This window comes from Aedes aegypti, chromosome 3, assembly GCF_002204515.2.
Source record: "Aedes aegypti strain LVP_AGWG chromosome 3, AaegL5.0 Primary Assembly, whole genome shotgun sequence".
Lineage (NCBI taxonomy): Eukaryota > Metazoa > Arthropoda > Insecta > Diptera > Culicidae > Aedes > Aedes aegypti.
The window spans coordinates 22,184,885-22,204,535 of NC_035109.1; the positions used below are offsets into that span (position 1 = coordinate 22,184,885).

Genomic DNA, 19,651 nt, shown 5'->3' on the forward strand with positions numbered 1-19,651 from the left:
GATTCATTTTGAATTTCTTCAAAAAGCCTTGTAGGATATTATTCAGAGCTTTGATTTATTTTTCCATCATCTTAGCAATTTATCAAGAAAATCTTAGAAAAAAACATCAAGAATCCAGGAGTTCTTTCAGAGACCCTCATAAGAATTCATCATTATAACTTACACAATTTTCATCAGAAATCACACTAGGATTTTCTTTAGAAATTCCTCACGGATTTTTTTAAAATTTTACATAAAAAATCTGAAATTTGTTGTTGTTGTTTCCCTGAAGACTTTGAATTCTTTTCTGGGGATCCTAAAAAAGGGTAGGTCCCAGGGAAATCAATGAAACAAGCAAACATAAATTTTCGCAGAACTTGGGACTTTCTTGAATAAATGTCTGAAACAATCTTTGTGGCAATCCCTGATAGAATCATCGATGTAATTAATTGCTTCGCCATGATAAAGAACCAACCATTTTGATGATCTTTTGAGCTAAAATCATTAATCGTATAAAGAAAACTGTAGAAAACCATCCGTGGTAGTTGTAGGGGTATAGTGTTAATAAAATAGCGTGGTTTTTCTTAGAAAAAAAAATCGGTTGATTTTTTTATTTATTTAAACGATTCTTCGAAGAATTACATAAAAAGTTCGTGAAAATCACAAAACAAACTCCTGAAGAGCTCGTTGGAATAATATGTGAAAGAAATTCACATTAAACCGAGTAGTAATACTTGTTATAATTTCACGTCGAAGTCTTAGAAATATTCTTGAATGTCTGTTCAAATTAGGAATCAAAATCTCATGTCGTGGTTCATGTTAGGTTTATTTTTATATTCATAATTCATAGATGGTTTATTTTTGGTTCATGTTTGTTTTATGTTTCAGGCTAGAGTTCTCTTAAGTTCTATTTCTAAGACTATAAGTCGCTATCAGCCCTGATTTCCCCATGATCGTCTTGGAAAAATACAAAACGGCCTTCAGAGAAATAGTCTGTGTACGTCGCTGAACATTTCTAAATAGTAATCCAATTTTAAGAGAAAGGTTATTTTTTCTTCAAGATCAAATAGATTTTTCTTTCATTTCTGATTTTGATGATTAAATACACTTTCAGATCATTTTATAACCATTTTTGTTTTTCGTGGAAATTGAATAATTGCATAAACCAAATTTCACTAAATTTTTCGTATGTTGTTTACGCATTTAGAACAAACAGATTTATAGATTTTTCATTAACTATGAAATTTATCGTTAGATTTTTGTTTGTTTGAGTGTTTCGAAGCTAAACCACCTATTTTTGAAAACAATTTTTTAGTTATCTATATTTAATCATTCGTCAATCATTTATGTATTCTGCAGAATTTCGCACAACTGGAATTATTTTTAAAATCTGGAAATATCAGGGAATTTCATTTCTGTGAATGAGTAGACACCCTGATAATGCATTTATCCAAATTTGGCTTATTGGGCCAAACTACCTTCCTCGGGTAGGTGCAGCTCTCTCTGTTTTTGACAACATTGGTGGGGAAGAGAGAAAATACCGAGAGATTTTGGGTTGAGAGTATAATCGATATACTTAATTTTGGGTAAAGTCAACTCAAAAATTAGGTAAAACGTTTTATCCGTGTAGACTTCAGAGATTCCTACGCAACTTCTTTGGCAATATGAGTTGCTCGTTAGAGGCACTTAATGATCTAAATCTAGAGCTCATTCCTCAATAAAACAAGATCTATATTCACTCGAACAATATATTCCTATTAAGTTAGATTCATCATTACACTTTTTTAGACTTCAGAAATCATTTTAACCCCCTTGAGACCGGCCAAGATGTTGCAAGCGGTGATGCGAGACATCTCCGTACGAGTCTCCACATCGGCACTTCCAATATGCGGCAGAATAACGACGTTGCTCATCTGTAGTAGAGGGCTATCCAGTGGAAGCGGTTCCGGTGTGGTTACATCCAAACCCGCAGCCTGAATCTTTCCCGCCTTCAGGGCATGGATCAGATCGTGCTGTTCGACCACTCCGCCGCGACTGGTGTTGATCAGTATTGCGGACGGTTTCATGCGCGAGAAGACGGAATCGTTGAACAGATTGGCCGTCTCCATGGTGTACGAGCAAGCAATGATGATGAAATCGCTGGTTTCGATCAGCTCATCGAATGGGACTTGCGTGGCCCCGAGATCCTCCGCTGTCAAGCACTTGTCCGTCCGGCTGGTGAACTGAATCTGAGCTGGTTTGAACGGAGCTATACGTTTGGCCACTTCCTGTCCGATTCGACCGAAGCCGAAGATTCCTACGACGGAATTTTTGATGCTAGTTCCACACATCCACATCGGGGACCAACTTTTCCACCCTCCAGTGTGAGCCTCTCTGTTGGCTTCGAATAGGCGACGAGCCGTTGCCAGCAGAAGCGCCACAGTCAGCTCGGCTGTGGCATCTGTTAGGACCTCCGGAGTGTAACCAATTCGTATCCCTCGGTCACGGCATTCCTTCACGTCAATGTGGTCAAATCTGGCAGATAAATTCGGATTCGATAATTGAAAACTGGATAATAATTCCTAGGGCTGATATAGGGTTGCTTATTTCTAATGGAAAGTTTCTAAAGTCTCTTTTTACCAAAACAGTCCCTAAAGTCACTTTTTCTTCTTGCCGGGAATCCTGATTCTAAATTCTAGAGACTGAAGAAATATATTTCTGGAGCTAATATTAGAAGAATGCCAGGTTGCATTCCTGACGATATCTAAAACTAAATCCTTTAGGAAGTCCATAAAAAATATTGAATTTCTATAGAAATCTTTCAAGTAATATTTGAAGGAAACAAGGTCATAGAAAAATAGATACAGTAACACGAAGACTAATAGGGTCAGGCGGGGCAAGATGAGCACCCTAAGGATAAGCGCGATTTAAGCCTACTTAAACGTTATTATTTTGGTAAAATTGGTTACCATCCTTATCTTTTACATTATTACTTTGACCTCCAACCATTAAAAGTTTTGAAAAGTGATAAATAGTTTTCCAAAAAACACTTTAAAAAATAGCTTTTTTATCATCGGTCAAAAAAACTGCGGGGCAAGATGGGCACCCCCATAAAAAGATGCAATTTACTAAAGAAAACTATTATTTTTCAATGCTTGCAATATCCCAAGATATTATCTTTAATATCTGATAATATTTATCTTCAACTAGCTTAGTTTTTAAAACTTTTATCAGAAAACAAATAACTTTTCATAAATTGCTAAGATTTTACTTGAAAAGCAATTAAATTTGTTATTTGTTTGTATATTTTTTAGAAAAATTGTTTTGTGCAAAGAAGATACCGTAAGTCAAGCTCACAGCTAAATGTGGTTCTATAATTTTACACTTTTACTTAATTTTGAACATGGTGCTCATCTTGCCCCAAGGGTGTAAATTTATTAATATAATCAAAACAATTGAAATATTTTTTAAATTTGATAAAAAGTTTTGCTCCTGATTATCTACAGAAGATTATTCTATAACTATACGGCCAAAAACGTATGAATTAATTTGCTTACGCAACAAAAATATCACTTTTAAATGAACAAATCTTATATGAAAAGGTAAATTTTTGGACTTCTATGTATTTTGGACAATATTTACGTTGTGCTGTTGATTTTTTAGCTGAAATTTATGGCCATCATATCAATTTAATGATATTCATCAGAACCCCAAATAATGTATTGAAAAAAAATCGGTAGGAACGACACAAACTAGGGGTGCCCATCTTGCCCCGGGTGCTCATCTTGCCCCACATTCCCCTACTTGTAATGTCCCGAATGATTGAAAAATAGTCTTAGAAATCTAAGAATATTCAATATTTTTAGAGAACTGTCTGGTCAGATTTCTAAGGAATCAAAACTTTTATCTGCTGATTCTTGCTAGTTTTCTTGGTTTCAGAGAAAGAGACCAACTTTTTAGAATCTGTAGGCAAGAATTTCCCATTTGAAAGACCCTTTGTTGCTACCAGCCCTGAATTCCGTGTAATAATGGACTCACCCCACCGAAATCGTTGCCACAATTTTCAAGCTGGGTCCGGCCTGATCCAGCAGCTCCTTATCGATGCGATCATTCAGCGAACAGAAGATGGCATCCTTCCCGGCCACGTTCTTCAGGAACTCATCTCTCGGCACCGGGTAAGCTTCGTCCCAGATTGAGAGGTCACATCTGTCCAGTAGAAACGAATGATTTCCGTATTATCATATCGAATAGGGCAACATCAACAATCATTTTTCTACTCACTCTTCCTTCAGCAGATCCAACCCGATGCGGGCGTAATCATTTCTGGTGACGTACACCTTCGGTTTCATGTCCAGATAGCAGTTGTTCCGAGTGGCCACCAGCAGGGGAGGGATCGCGCGATTGTACAGGGAACCACTTTTGAGCAATCCGAGGGATAACGCACTCCGCCGTAGGCTGTTTACTGCACTTCTGGAAAAGACGTTCATTCTATATGTATCGCGGGTGACTTTTATTTGGGTGTACGCTCTCTCAGCTGATTGTACGATGTTGATTTTGTGTTTGGGACTCTCTTATGTATTGTTATTCAATGAATGAAGTCCCTTTATGTACTTCGTACGTTTCACGATCACGATAACGGTAAAATGAGTACGCAAGCATCAAGCAGCTATATAGTTGTCCCTTTCACGCAGGTGAAAGTAAACATTCAAAATCGAGCAAGTAACTGCTCGAATCCGGTCTGTTTGACAAGCCGGTTGTTGTTCTACCCTGCCTCGGTGTCCAAAACCAAATCAATTTTGTGAATGAATCCTCCTAGAGTGTTGCATTTCTCGATTTACCACCAAAATTTGCAGCGATACGCCGGAACCATGTCCGGCAAATCGAAAGGAGCCAAGGGTGGAAAGAAGGAAGCGCCAGTGGCGTCTGCTGTCGTTCAGCAAGGCCCTGTGTATGTGGACCCCAAGTCAGGAAATGTTCTCATCAAGATTCAAGCGAAACCAGGAGCGAAGACGAACGGGATTACGGATATCGGAGAGGAAGGCGTTGGCGTTCAGATTGGTAAGTCTTTATATTTCTATCGCTCATTTTGCTATACTAATATATAATTATTTTGATTTATTATTTACGATTACTATTTTATTTATTTAAGGCTCAATCGCGTTTGACGCTTTACGAAGCCGAAATTCAATTTGTGTATTTGTATACACTTCTATAACTTCTTAAGGAGTGCTTTGCGGAAGCCCAAGCAGTCCTGTTCATTTTTCGCGCGCTCGGAGTGTTTTTTTTTCGATAGCTTCGTTTGCTTGATTCTGCGAAGGCCCAAGCTGTCCGATTCATTTTTAGCGCGCTCGGAGTGATATTTTTTCAGTTAGCACTTAGTTCGCGCGCCATCGGAGTTATTTTATCTTCCTGCTTATACATGTTGGCGCTGCGATTGTGACTGTTCAGTCGAGGATGGATTACCAACTGGTGAGCTCATTTCATGCTTTTTATAACACATTTGTATCATGACATGTAGTTTTTATGAATTTGTTGAACAAACTATGGATGGTTCGTCACTTTAAGTGTTGACATGCGTATATTCATGTTTAATAAAATTTCGAGATTCAAACCTTTGAATAGTTCAATGTTTAAGATGTTGACGCTTTGATAGATAACTTTTTAAACAGAGGTTACTTGACTATAACCGTAGAAAACCTAGCCTAACTGGAACATAGGGTTGTCTACCTCGGACTGCAAGGGTATCCAAAAGTTGCGCTTTGGAGGCGTCCATATCCGGTCATTGGCAATTTACGTGATCGATGTCATCATAACCGGAACCACACCTATTACAAATATTGCTCAGCGCGAGGTTAATCCTGTGCAAATGTGCATCTAGCGAGTAATGGTTGGACATAAGTCTTGACATCACGCGAATGAAATCTCGATTTACGTTTAAACCTTTCCACCAGGGTCGCAAAGAAACACTAGGAATTATGGAATGTACACTCAGAAACACGGGTAGTCACAGAATGACTAAATTTTAGTAATTTATGACTATTTTCTATCTGCCTCTCTTTCATTCTGCAGGGAATTTTATTCCTGTTTGTCAATTCGCCTGGGTTGAAGCATCGCTAAGCTTCAACCCAGGCGAAATGACATTTAGTGTAGAAATTCACAGCAGAATAAAAGAGAGGCAGATAGAAAATAGTCATTAATGCATAAACTTTAGTAATTCTGTGACTATTTTTATTTCTGAGTGTAACCACCTTCCCTGTTGGTCATTTAGCCAATTGCTTTGCCACCCGTGAAGATAGCTTTGACGTAATAAATGAAAATTCATCGTGTGAAATTCTTCTGTCATAAATCTCACCTTCCTCAGCGCCCACCTTTGCGAGATAGTCCGCCTTCTCATTGCCATAAATTAAGCAATGTGAGGGGAAGCCCTCAGAATCGGTTCTGCCAGAACCTCTAGGCTCGCTTTATGTATCGAGTGCATACAACCTAGGGCAATACGCAAACAACGATACTGAATTCGTTCCAACTTAATCAGGTGGTTGTTTGCTGTTGAAAGGAAACATAAAAGCCATACTCTAGAACAGAGAGAATCGTTGTTTTATAGTTTTATGAGGTCCTCCGGATGAGTACCCCAACCCCACCATGTCTCGGTAATTGTTCGTAGAAAATTGATCCCTTGTTGGCATTTTTCCATTAAATACCTAATATGCGTTCGCCATTGTTTTGAAGTCAAATACGGGTCGATGTCTGTGGCAAGCGACGATTTATATGCTTGGATGAGTCGGGATCGGGATTCTGTAGAATGAATGGCACTTTTTGAACCCTAAAAGCACACCCCAGAAATTATCACGATCATGGCGTATAATATTAAAATCGTAGAAGTTCAGATCATCTTCAAAAAAAACAAGCCATGTTTCTCAGAGTGCAAATAAAAACTGGAACGCGCAAAAATTGGCCGACAAAAAAAATTGTATCTTTCAGTCAAAATTCATAATACAAAAATCTTATTATTTTGTTTTGGTAGCTTAATTAATATATTTTATGGAATAAAACGCTCGTTTATTATTTTGGTTTGCCAAATCTGAACTGCCATGCCTTCGGGTTAACCCCTTCCATGAAATTTTGCACAGTTCCACATTCACAGTCGAACGCAAGTTTGATTTAAACTACTGTTCGTTTTCCATGGATTTATTAGTTTTTTTTTTTCAAATTCCATCTGACCTAGGCCCAATAGTGTTGGATAAGGCGGAGTACTGAGCTGTCGGGAGGGTTGTGGTCTTTGCGTTCCAAAACCAGCTCGCCAAGTCTGATCAGAACAGCACAGTTATATTATGTTACTTCAGGAATGGTGTAGCCGATTTTCGAGGCTCTCCTAGAAGTAGATCTCATGATTTTTTAGACTCACTTTTTAGACTACACGAGCATATGGCATGCCGGACGAGAATTCTACCCTATTGCTTTTTTTTTCGAATTTACAATTATGTTGACATGATGATATTGATGACATTTCCTCATGATATTGGAGTTTGGGGTAATGTTATTGGGGGTGATGGGTCGTTCGGGGATTTGGAATTCAGGGTAATGGCGTTCGGGTTAATGGGGTAGAATTCGGACGAGGTATTGTTTCGGGAATTTCGATAGTTTGAAGGTTTTGAAAATTTCCCCCACCTTCTCTTGATCTGCTTGACATAGGTTTCGTGCAAGAACGTCGGATTCTCTTGCAGTGCGAGCAAAATTTTGACACGCTGTTCGTTCCTCTTACTTGGACGTCATTTTGAAAACTGGAGAGCAAAAAGTGAAAACTTATTACAGCAAGTGCAGCATTTCAGGGTTTTTTAAATGCAGTTTTTCTATTGAAGTTTATTTGAAGTTGACCAATTTTTGCGCATTCCAGTCTTTATATCACAATCGGAATTGTGAAGCAAAAACTTATGTAAATGTGTCTGATTTAGCTTTTAGACTATGACTATTCCACTGTAGCACAGTGATCATATCTTCTACCTTACTCGATGAATCATCCATTGAAAGATATGATTGAAGCAAGGAGGGGCCACGATATACAGTGATACCTCCATGAGTCGATGTTCCATGACTCGATATCGACTCATGGAACCATACTAGAAACAAAATTTCATGGTTACTATGATGGTCCCTAGAAGCAGCTTTCCAAAGCATTGCTGTTCCATGACTCGATATTTCCATGAGTCGATGGTCCCTTCAATATCGACGCATGGAGGTTTCACTGTAGTCAATTCTATTTCGGGGAGAAGAAAGTCGAGTATGCGTCTCAATGAGTCTGAAACTCTGAGGACATCACATATTGTGGATCAAGGGCCGTAAAATCTTTCAGTTCTCGCTAGGCCCGGGGGGTTTTGGAATAAGAGCAAGGGACTTCAGTACCTTTTTCTTGGTATTTTGTCTAGAACTTCTTTTCGAAGTGTATTTAAACAGTGGAGACAGGGGTGGCAGATATTTGCTGCAATACGGAACGGAGGCATCAAAGACCTGTTTCTTCGGGATTTTCAAATTTGCCCCACCTTCTTTGGAATTAGACAAAATGTTGAAGGAAGATTTCAATTCCTTACGGCGCAGAACCGGAGAAGACGGAGAATTTCTTTTTCCGGGTGACAAAGTTAAATTAGGAAGACCTACCGAGTCAAAATATATCATATCGAAGATTCTATAACATTCCCCCGAAAACCAGAATTCCGAACAACACCAGCTTCATGCTATGAAACGACTGCGAACTATTTTTTCACCCATAAATGGGTTTAAAAACACCCATTTTTAATCTGCAGCGGCCTTATAATAATGGGTGTTTATTTACCCGTTTTGGAATCCTGAATTTACCCTTTTTATGACAGATCTCTCTGCTATTTGAAAATGAGTGTTTTTTTTACTCATTAAAGGGTACTCGCAAACCACCGTGTAAGGTCTGATGTGACAAAACAAATTTGTAGGTAGGGGGGTTAGGGGCATAATAAACACACGGGGCGAAATTGACACCCCCCTATTCTCTGGGAATATGCATATTTCAGAAAAATTTTATAAATTGTACGAAATATGAATTGTATATAAACTCTATGACGGTATAAAAGTTTATGCTTTGCTTCATTTGTCCTCTGAAATTCTACTATATTTACTAACTAACCTTGAGAAGTTTCTTCTTGCTAATGTGGTTTGGGGAAGCACTTTTAAATATCAGTACGTTTTGACACCCATTAATAATTAAGTTTTCACTAAATTCCACAAAAGTGTTCATTTTACCCGGATACCTTTTTATCAGTCGTGTTTTGGACCCAATTTTCTATCTCGTTTTTCTGACATTTGATAAGATTTTTTCGTCATACTAATTACAAACTTGGAAACCAGCCGAGAGTAACTGAAACTTATTGCCCTTCTATGTAAAATAAGCATTTGCCTAATGTGTCCATTATGCCCCATAATCCCCCTATTCATGATTATTTTGTATATTGTAATAATACACCCTTCTTTCAGTAAGTTCCCATAAAATATACAAACTATATGTTTATTTTTGCCTATATAGTGATGCCCCCTCCTTTCAGTCTTATCTTATTAATTATATAGGCAAAATATATCGATGGAGAGCCCATATAGCATAAGGTCATTAAAAATAAAATAAAAATAAATAAAATGATTTGGTATAAAGTCATTTGCCATCCAGTCATACTTATGCTCCTTTATTTTCAAAAAGGATGTTCTTCATGTTGTGCCAAATGATCATTGGCCAAATGATCATTATCTCAAATGGTCCTTGATCATTCAATCAATCATGCCAAATACCTTCTTGCCATTTCGTATCCTTACGGAACATTTTGTCTATAACGTTAACATGGTAAGACTAAAAGAAGGGTGCATCACTATTTTGTGCAAAATTAATTCGACTTTTTCCTTCTTGAACATCTCCAAAGTAGCTGAAGCATAGTGAGCCGATGCCATCCCTGGCCAAAACAATAGAGGCTTGTTATACTTTCGGTAGATGGGCAGAAGACGTTTTTAAGAGGGCAGAAGACGTTTTTTTTACAAATTTTTAAAACCAGTTTTTTTGCTCAAAATCAAAGCAATATTTATGAAAATCTATCATTGCATTGCACTTGCTATTCGTATTGCAATGATAGATTTTCATGAGGATTGCTCTAGATTTGGATGAAAAAACTGGTTTTTAATACTTGATGATTGCTGATGATTGAATGATGGATTCTTGAGCCTTAAATGCATTCAGTTCTGTAATTTTCGCCAATGATTGAACCCGTTGTGAAAAATGTAGTACTTCTCATACCGCAGGAGCAAATTGCTTGCCAAAAAAAACTTTTTTCCCAATTTTTTCTGTTCGGATGTATTGCACGTCGTCATAAGCATCTGTTTTCGATACAGTGTTGAAAAATTGGAATTTGGACACTTCGCGATTTAAGCCTAACCTCGGAACGACAGCTTTTCTGAACACCATTTGTGCAGAATAAATCTGCGTGTCGCCATGTTAAACCGACCTATCGCTTGGAATTTACAACTGTTCGATGTCAACTTTTCTCTGCTGTCAAAATAAACACTTGAGTACACACTGAAACAAAATTTGAATTTTTTCCTTGGAATTTTCACACCAAAATGTTAACAATCAGGTGTCCACTTTCTTTAATGAACAGTCCTTAGTTTATTTGCAAATGAAATTTGAATTATGCGTAAAGTGTTCATATTTAGCAGCACGAATGCTAATCTTCTCATGTACTTGTAAACAACTTTGAAGTTTCATTTTCAAGTATTTTAAGTTACTTTAGAGTAGGTATATAATTTTCTGGGAAATGGTCCATTCTGGGGATTGGTTTTCTGGGGAATGGAATTCTGGGGAACGGGTTTCGGGGGAATGGTTTTCTGGGGAATGTTATAGAATTTATATCGAAATGTAGTCGCATAGCAGTCCCACCCAATACATAATTCTGTACCGTGTAACACTAAAATGAACCGTGCTTTAGGCATCTTTATATTTTAGAGAGATATCGGAGTGAAAAACAAATTGTGAAAATTTCATTGAAATTGAAACATGTTTTTGTATGAAAATGAATTCGTAAACTTCTGTGCCCGTTTTGACAATGAATACTTTTTGCAGATGGGACAGACTTGCGATTCACAACAATATATCCCTATAGGATTTAAAGGCTTCTCTGTAAATTGAATGAATTCAACATTTTCGCAACATTCCGTTTCTCCCCCTATCTAGCGGCTCCCCCCGTCGATGGCGAAGCCAATACCGAGCTGGTGAAGTACCTTTCAAAGCTCCTGGAACTACGCAAAAGTGACGTTTCCCTGGACCGGGGTTCCAAGTCCCGGCAGAAGACGATCGTCCTGGAGAAGGGATGCCGAATGCCGGAACAAGTGCTGGACGTATTTCGGAAGGAAGCGCAAAACTCGTGATCTCCTCTGGTAAGTTTGTAGCTATAATATATATATTTTGACCCTTTCACTATTGTTTTTTTACGTCTGTATGTTGTGTATATTTATACTCTTTTTCCCTCTCACGTGAGCGGTAAAATAATTATAATAGTATAGATAGGTAATAAACGACATTACTGAATTGGAAATTCTAAAAAAAAAATGTATTCAACAGAAAGAAAATCCCCTATTGTTTGATTTCTCATTTTAACAACTTTAAAAGATTACAGCCTATTAGCTTTCTAAACTTTTCACAGTACATTTGGGTTAGTATTTATTTAACTAGGTAGAAATTGTACGTCTGTGTGACGATAGCAACGATTTTTCGGGGGAGCAAATCACGTCCTACCTAGTATGATTAAAAAATAATGCATTCACATTGAACATTGATAATTTCCTATTAGTAACGACGGATTCTGGAGCAACACAAAAAAATCAGACAGAGCTTGAGAAAGGTGTTTCTATCATATTTTGTTGTTAGCTAGACGCGTAGATTTTACACGTGTTTCTATTTCTCTTTAAGTGACGTTGAATGACACACGATTGCTGGTGAAAATCTGTTTTCCGTTCACAAACCCGGTCAGGTAGTGAGAATTTTACAGGGACAAATCCTTAAGACCACACCACTGAAATTTTCCATATTTGCTGAAACGCTGTATTTTTAACATATTGCTCTCAATTTTTGTTTCTTATTTTATTTTACGACGATTAAGAAATTTGCAGAAAATGACAACAGGAAAAACAATAATTAGAATCATGTTCACCTTAAATACCAGAAAAAATTGCATGTCAAAAACTCCAGACCACTACTGGACAAATAGTGTTCTGCCAAAAACTATGTGGATTTCAAAGTGGATGACTTTAAAATAGCATGAATTTGAGAAGCTAACTGAGTTACTAAAACGTGATTCGTTGATAGCCCAGTTTACTAATCTAATTACTAAATAAACACATGCCATCATTTATTCGTGGAGAAATAATAGAAAAACCTTAATTTTTGAAAAAGAGCGTTAATTACATGCAAAATTTGAACGATGTACACGGCGAAAATAAAATGTTAATAATTAATTCTCAAAACCGTGTGAAAATTACTTACGTCAATTAAAAAAAAAGGGCGTTTATGCTAATTATTTTTACATTTATATATTCTGCAAATGTTTCATTCGTAAACTAGTTAGTCAAATAAAATTCTGAACGCGACATCAATATGTTAAAAATTGAAAATTTTGGCGAAATGGTCTTAAGGTTTTGTTCCTCACTGTACTCAACTTACAATACCTCAGACTTTAACCGAACAGAAAGTCCGCCATCCTATTTGTTTCACGTAGGCTCACTAGTTTCACATATCCTGCCTTATATTAGCACTAATCCTACTCACTACTCGTCGGTTCCGCTCGGGTGCTGGGAATAGTTGGTGAGTCTGCTGGAAAGAACAAACGAACCCACCCCCGTAAGAACAATTACGTGATCCCCACATTCGTGACCATGTTATCCAAAGTGTAAGCATGTTCGAATTAGGTACATGGAATGTACACAAGAAGCCAGAAAGAAAGAGAAGAGAAAAGTGCCAGATTAGAATTCCGGATTACCGCGTGGCGACGGCGGGAGGGAGAGGCCAGCTCTTCCTAGCCCTATCCCAACAGCGCTAACTACTCTACTACTACTTCTACAAAGTATACGAATACACAGTAAAGCATAAGAGTGGATTTAGGGTTCACCGAACAACATTTCCGAACCTGGTGGTATCCGGCCGGGGCCGAACTGGTACGATCCGAAATAGTTCGCCGACTGGAACACATTCTGCGGTTGTTGCGGCTGCTGCTGAATTTCCTGCCCTTGCGGTTGCAGCGTTAGGTTGTAGGGATCGTTGACGTAGTCGTTGTAGATGTCGGAACCGTCCGTAGGGGCCACCGGCGGTTGGACAAACATCGGAGCGAAGCTTTGGGCTATTCCGACGGGGACGTTGTGCAACGATGGGTACTGGTTTCCGGCCAACAGGTGGCTTATTGGGACCGGCGGGGGTACTTGCTGTTCCGTGACAATCGGATGCGCTGTCTCTGGTTCACCAGTGGGGAGGATTTGATTTTGTTCGGTCGAGCAAGGTGGGGGCGAAGGAGTGACCGGCAGTTCAATTATGTTGGAGTATCGGTTAGTGTTCAGCGGGGTACTCTCTTGACTTGACAACTGGGGTAGAATTGTTGGGGGAGGGAGACTAGTATGAACTTCGGAAAGACCGGGATCTGACAGGGGTACCAGAATGGGTGTCTGGAGTGGTATTTGTGGAATCATCGGTGTTGGATTGATAGCGCTACTGATCAGCAGGTTGTTCGGTACCATTGGAGGTCGAGTTTGTTCTTGGATGGGTGATTCGGTTTGTGGCACCGGCGATGGATGCAGAATAATATTTGATTGTGGTGGAACACCCAGCAGTGGCTCAGGTGACGATGCTAGAACTGGTGATTGTGATAAAATGGGTGGAGCAGGTGCGTTCACTTTGGGTGTGAGTGCTGAAAGTGTAGGGTTTCGAATCAGAAAATGAAATTTGAATAATTTTGTAGGATATTACCATCATTTTTGAATAGTTCATCCTTCAGATTCGGTAAAAATCCGGATATTCGTTGCCATGTGACATCCCATAAAACTGAATGAGTTACTCCATCGCTGTTGTGAAAAACGCAAACCTGAAAAAGTAATAGATCATTTAAATCAGGGGTTTTCAGACTTTTTTTTTCTAGATGAATTTCTATAAATCGGTGGGTGATATTCTGCATAATTTTCCCTAAAAACCTACAGAGGGGATTCGAAAAGGAATAATCGGGCGAATTGCTGGAATAGTTGCTGAGCCCGCTTAAGGTGAAGATGAATCGAAGCCAAGCCTCAAATGTTCAAGAGCACGGATCTGGAGAACCAAACATCCATTTAAGCTGAAAACCTAATCGATTGGTCACTAGCTGGTGGTGACCAATCGATTAGGTTTTCAGCTCAAACGGATGTTTGGTTCTCCAGATCCGTGCTCTTGAAAATTTGAACTTTGGCTTCGATTCATCTTCACCTTAAGGTGATTATAAAACGAAGCCAAACTTTGAATTATCAAATGCACAAGGCTGGAGATTCTAACAACAGTTCGCGTTGAAATTCAATCAAATTACCGTAAAGTACCGTAATTCAGCGCAGTTAAGGAATAAAACATTTCAAATGGTTAATTAAAAATTAGTATTACATCAACAAAAAAGGTTTAAGAGTGGATCGCCAGCAAATCTGTTTTAGATTATGGGAAAAATATGAACTAGACTATATTCATAATTTACAACCGTGATTTTTTTGAAATAGTTCACTCGTTGAAATTGCCTAATTCCGCGCATTTTTTAAACGCTTTCCCATATTCCGCGCAGTAGAATGCCTAATTCCGCGCACTCGTGAAACAATCAAATTAACATTAATTTTAATGTAAGGTGGCATCCATTCATTACGTAACGCTGAAATTGAACATTTTCAACCCTCCGCCCCTTCATAACACTTTTTGTATGAAAAAAGTAAAGTTTTGTTTGAGCCGTAACGCTTTAGTCTACGTTTTTATAATTTTTTGACTATCACATGAAATAAAGATAACATTTGCTATAGTATTTTGATTGCCGTGGCATTGGTTCAGGCCTGGTAGCGAGTCACTTTTTAGTGACTTGGTCACTTTTTTCGCCCTGGTCACTAAAAAGTCACTAAAGTCACTTTTTTCAGAAAACTGGTCACTAAAGTCACTATTTTCGTGATCTAAAGCAAACATTTTTTAACAGCTATAAAGTTTCTAGAGTAGTAAGGATTTTTTGTTAGCTTTCTGGAAGATTTCAGGTAAATATTGCTCAGACATTTCTGACAGAGTACCAGGAATTTACAAAACAATACAACAAAATCACAATAAAGAGATTCAAAAAAGAGAATTTAATAATTGTACCTTTTAATTCCGCCCTAATTAATTTCTGACAGATCTGCTGAGTTTATATAGATAAATTTATGAATAAATCAACTAAGAATAGCCTGAAGGGACCTATTCCGACGGTAGCTCAGGGATCAGGGTTTTCTCCAGATTGGTTTGAATTTCACTAAAAACGCATACGATTAATTTTTCGAATGACTTTATTTCACTGTAATTTCCGCGAGAACATTACTCTGCAAAATCTATCAATGGACTGTTGCCTGTTCATTCATGTCTTCAATAACTTTCCTCCCCGTTTTTGACTGGAGTGTACATTTTCCTTTCCATACAAATGAACAAACTTTCGATCTAGGCGCGCAAACATTCTATACAAAAAAGCTCCCTTGCCATAAAGTCTATTAACCAGCAGCGCGTCAAAATTAAAACTTTCTATTGATGTTCAATGACGGCATTCAAAAAATCAGTTTGTTTGTAAATCGATACGTTACACATTTCAGTTTTGTTCCACTAAAATCTTTCAAGAAAGTAGCCTGTAATTTCTCTGAACTCATACCAAAAATTATTTATTAAATTTGTCTTAAACTTATTCAGGAAGTTAGCCTGTGATAAAGTACCAAGAAACTAATTTAAAAATTTATTAAGAAATGGATTCGAAAATTTTACAAGAATTTCTACAAAACCACGGGTTTAGCCTACCCTTATCTGATACGTCTAAATCGTTGTCTAATTAATTTTCAGTTTTTCTCGACCTCATCGAACGTAGATACAGCTTCGAAGGTGTAAATTTACCCACAGTGCGGTGCAGATATGCGCCATCTGCCGCAAACAATACCGAATTGAGGGAGGCTGCCATTGTCTGATAAGGCACTGAGATTGGAATCTTCGGTCGTCGGTAAATATTTCGATGTTAAAGTTAGGGAGGGTGGCTTCCAGTTTTGCAGAAAGTTGCAGTTTGTTGATCAGCAGTAAGTATTAGTTAGATGAAAATTGAAGATATCTGCTCTTATCCCGTGAAATATTCATGACAAGTAGATGCCCATATATTAAAAACTGTGATAGTGAAGCATTAATTTGTAGGACAACAAGAGATGTTATTGGATTGTGCGATATTTGCCAGAAAACCATTCGCCAGATTGTACCATTCCACAGAATTGATCATCCCCTTGATTTATTTTTTCCGTTTGATCAAATTTGAACCTTGTGAGCTAGTGTCCAGGTAACATTGGTAGCTGAACAACAGTTTATTCAGTTGAAATAAGCTGTATAAACAGCATTTCAACTGAATAAGCTGTTATTCAGCTAGCAATATTATTTGGGTGAGGGTTAAATTTCAAATAAATTCTTACTCGAATTTTTTCGTCTTCTATTTTTAAATTCTTGATTCTGTCGGGAATTGCACAGTAATGTATCCACAATTTTTTGTAGGGGTTGCCAAACAACCTTACTCTCGAACTCTGCCTGAAATTTCGCGAGAAATGCATAAAACATTTTTCAAGATGCTTGTTCCGCAACTATGGCAAGTTTCAATGAATTTTGACGATTAAGTTCGACAAAGAGTTTTGGCATAATTTATTTCTTCAGGGTTGATTAATTCAAAATTTTTAGGAGGTTTTTCTCTACTGACTGGTATTCGAGATTTAAAGTTGTTGTGTATGCCTAGCTCTGCGGCCTAGATTTTATGCGCCCGTACAAGATTTACCAGTTTTTTTTATTGCACATTTTGTCTCTTGATGTTTCATATCTTTTGTAATTCGGTGAAGTTATCTGTATATGTTAAAAGCAATTATCTGTTACGATATATTTCGAAGTAATAAAAATGATTTGATTTGAAATTTTAAATAATATGTAGGCTTGTTCATGTTTTTGGTTATGAACAACCATATTTTTGATTCTGAACTTTTATTTTAGATTAATGTTTGTAGTTATGAAGTCACTATTTGGTCACTTTTTTGGTAATTTTAGTCACTAAAGTCACTATTATTTTGCTCTCTGACCGCTATCAGCCCTGGTATTTCGTATAGCGGAAAGTGGGGTAGTTTGGCCACCTTAAGGAAAAGTCGATAGAAGTGCAGAACATATTAGGGATGATCCAAATATTACGTAACGCAAAATTTGACAATTTTAGACCTCCTCCCCCACGTAATAGCTTTTGCATGGAATATTTTTTTGTTGGTATGGACCGTAACATGATGAAAGACCCCCTCCCTTCCCCTTGCGTTACGTAATATTTGAACGATCTTTTATGGAATTTTTGGATCTATGATTTCCAACAATTTTTTTTGTATGGTATTCAGTTGGAGCTGCCTGAGTCTGGCTTTTGCTAAGTTTCCCCTCTACCAGGACCAATACTCAGACGGACTAGGCAATGGCGCCCACATGAACACTGCTTTTTTATTAGTATTGTGACGTGGTAGTTTTTGAAAAGTACAGTCACCCCACAGTTATGGATCAGCTAAGGGTCATTTTTCAGAACAACATATGATTAAAAATCATGGTGACGCTGTACAAAACAAAATTACCTCCCTGACACTGCAGAATATAGTTGTTTTTGAGAATAAACCTCAAAATTCGCGATTCTTTACGAAAAAGTGTCGATTGTGACAGAAATTTCAAACGATGTCCACCCCACAGATGTGAATCAGTGGGAGAAGAGGATGCCTATTATGGATCAAATCGACTCATATTATGGATCAGAACCAGCCTCCTGACACCGCCCATACAACCCCATTGAAAAATAACGAGCAAACATCTCTGGTTCCTAATGGGAAATGGTTCCCACTGACAGCTCAATGTTTGTAAACAAATAACCGTTTGAGGAATAATAATCGATGATGGCGAAATCTTTTTCTCCGAAAAATTTCTTTTACCACATAACAACAGTTATTCGAACAAACAAACGGTTGCAAACTATTGGATTGCAGTACAGCAAGTCAATTTGGATTGAAGTGATTAGCTAGAAACACATTTTAGTATTGGAGGAAAAATTCCCTAATATGATTAGGCCATTGTACGTTGTTGCTCTTGAGTTTGATGCTGACCACGAAAACATGGCTGCCTAGCACCGGGTTGATCAGAACACTATAAAAGTAATTTATCTGCGAGGGAAAGGAATGGTGTGTTAGTGAAAGCATAAGTTTTGGCGTTTGTTTCGTAATCGTCTTATCTTTGATTCATAACTGTGGTATGGTGGTCAATGCCCCACAGTTATGAATCAACGCTTCGTAGAATACGGTTGACATTTTATTTCCTACGGTCGGAAAAAATATGCTTAAGCATATTGTAATTTATTGCAATGCTGTACAGATTTATGGTTCACAAAGGTAAAATGTGTTCTCCATAATTGTAACTATATTTGATGAGATATCACTGTTTCAATCCAACTCTGATCCATATCTGTGTGCTATCCATAACTGTGGGGTGACTGTACCCGTATTCCCTTGCTTCTAAGAAAAAGAAGCATTGTGAAAATCAGCAGCTCCATTAGAATTTGTTTGAAATAGTAGTGTAGTAGTGTCATTACTAATACTGTCTAGTCGATATGGTTTTGAATAATTTGTCATTCAAGTGCTATTCTGATTACTCCTGTATTTTACGTAACATTAGAGTCTTAAATGTCAATTGTCGTCAAGTCTTAACAAAATTAGGCGGATTAGTAGTAGTTCTAGTTAATTTCATTTTTGTTGTTAAAAGTATTTATTGGTCATTACGTTCATATGTCCTTGAAGAAAAAAGTCGCAAGTGTACCCTAATGATCGATCTCAGCGTCTTAATTTCCATAGTCATTTTTATAGTGAATATTGAAGAGTAAAGTTACCTTAGGCTTCTATTACAGTCTCCTACAAGATTCACTTTTCGGTGGCAAATGTAATGCTTCACAACGCCTTCTTTCTACTTGTAAATTTTGCGAAAATGAAGCTGGAATTAGATTATTTATACCGCTGTTACAAAAGAGGTATTTCTTATTATGGCAATGTAAAAACCATATTAAAATAAGATTGTCGCCACTTATTTCTACTCAGTGAATCTACTAGTCATTTTCATAATAGTTCCTAAGTATTCCCTACGTCGTATATGATAAAGATGTGTCTAGCTCAGGGGGGTGGCAAGAGCTAATAATTACCAACCCAACATAAATTCAATATGGCGTCCAGTGTTCTTGTTTTGATTATTTTGGGATGGACAAAACAAAGTTTTTATGGGTAGGAGACATCAATGATACCTCGCTGATGCGAAAAAAAAAGATGAACAAATGAAAAGCGTATTAAAATACGACGATTTAGTGCGATATGTTTAATTGCCAGAATCTAGCACTAGCAGCGTATG

At 37.6% G+C, this 19,651-nt stretch overlaps 3 protein-coding genes across 3 annotated transcripts in view; 1 reads left to right on the top strand and 2 right to left on the bottom strand.

The window, feature by feature from the left end:
- Positions 1 to 1,709: 1,709 nt before the first annotated feature.
- LOC5572232 (glyoxylate reductase/hydroxypyruvate reductase) lies at positions 1,710 to 4,586 on the bottom strand. Its single transcript, XM_001653874.2, has 3 exons — positions 4,240 to 4,586; positions 3,997 to 4,164; positions 1,710 to 2,493 (listed from the first exon to the last, which is right to left on the bottom strand). The coding sequence occupies exons 1-3, from the start codon at positions 4,443 to 4,445 to the stop codon at positions 1,764 to 1,766; spliced, it is 1,104 nt and encodes a 367-aa protein (XP_001653924.1). The 5' UTR covers positions 4,446 to 4,586; the 3' UTR covers positions 1,710 to 1,763.
- Positions 4,587 to 4,634: 48 nt separating this feature from the next.
- Positions 4,635 to 12,262, top strand: LOC5572236 (UPF0235 protein C15orf40 homolog). Its single transcript, XM_001653873.2, has 2 exons — positions 4,635 to 5,016; positions 11,189 to 12,262. Exons 1-2 carry the CDS (start codon positions 4,761 to 4,763, stop codon positions 11,380 to 11,382), a joined length of 450 nt encoding a protein of 149 aa, XP_001653923.1. The 5' UTR covers positions 4,635 to 4,760; the 3' UTR covers positions 11,383 to 12,262.
- Positions 11,393 to 19,651, bottom strand: part of LOC5572230 (Golgi-specific brefeldin A-resistance guanine nucleotide exchange factor 1) — a 50,593-nt gene continuing 42,334 nt past the window's right edge. Inside the window, exons 8-10 of the mRNA XM_001653872.2 lie at positions 13,967 to 14,081; positions 13,137 to 13,907; positions 11,393 to 12,820 (exon numbers count right to left, since the gene is read on the bottom strand). Coding sequence (XP_001653922.2) covers positions 12,771 to 12,820; positions 13,137 to 13,907; positions 13,967 to 14,081 — 936 coding nt within the window. The 3' untranslated portion in view covers positions 11,393 to 12,770. The remainder of the gene's footprint in view (positions 12,821 to 13,136; positions 13,908 to 13,966; positions 14,082 to 19,651) is intronic.

Coding starts and splice junctions, on each gene's coding strand:
- LOC5572232 (XM_001653874.2), bottom strand. CDS start 4,445: ATGAACGTCTTTTCCAGAAGTGCAGTAAACAGCCTACGGCGGAGTGCG. Junction 4,165..4,239: donor TTGGATCTGCTGAAGGAAGA/GTGAGTAGAAAA, acceptor TCTACTGGACAG/ATGTGACCTCTCAATCTGGG. Junction 2,494..3,996: donor GTGGCAACGATTTCGGTGGG/GTGAGTCCATTA, acceptor TTTATCTGCCAG/ATTTGACCACATTGACGTGA.
- LOC5572236 (XM_001653873.2), top strand. CDS start 4,761: ATGAATCCTCCTAGAGTGTTGCATTTCTCGATTTACCACCAAAATTTG. Junction 5,017..11,188: donor AGGCGTTGGCGTTCAGATTG/GTAAGTCTTTAT, acceptor CCCCCTATCTAG/CGGCTCCCCCCGTCGATGGC.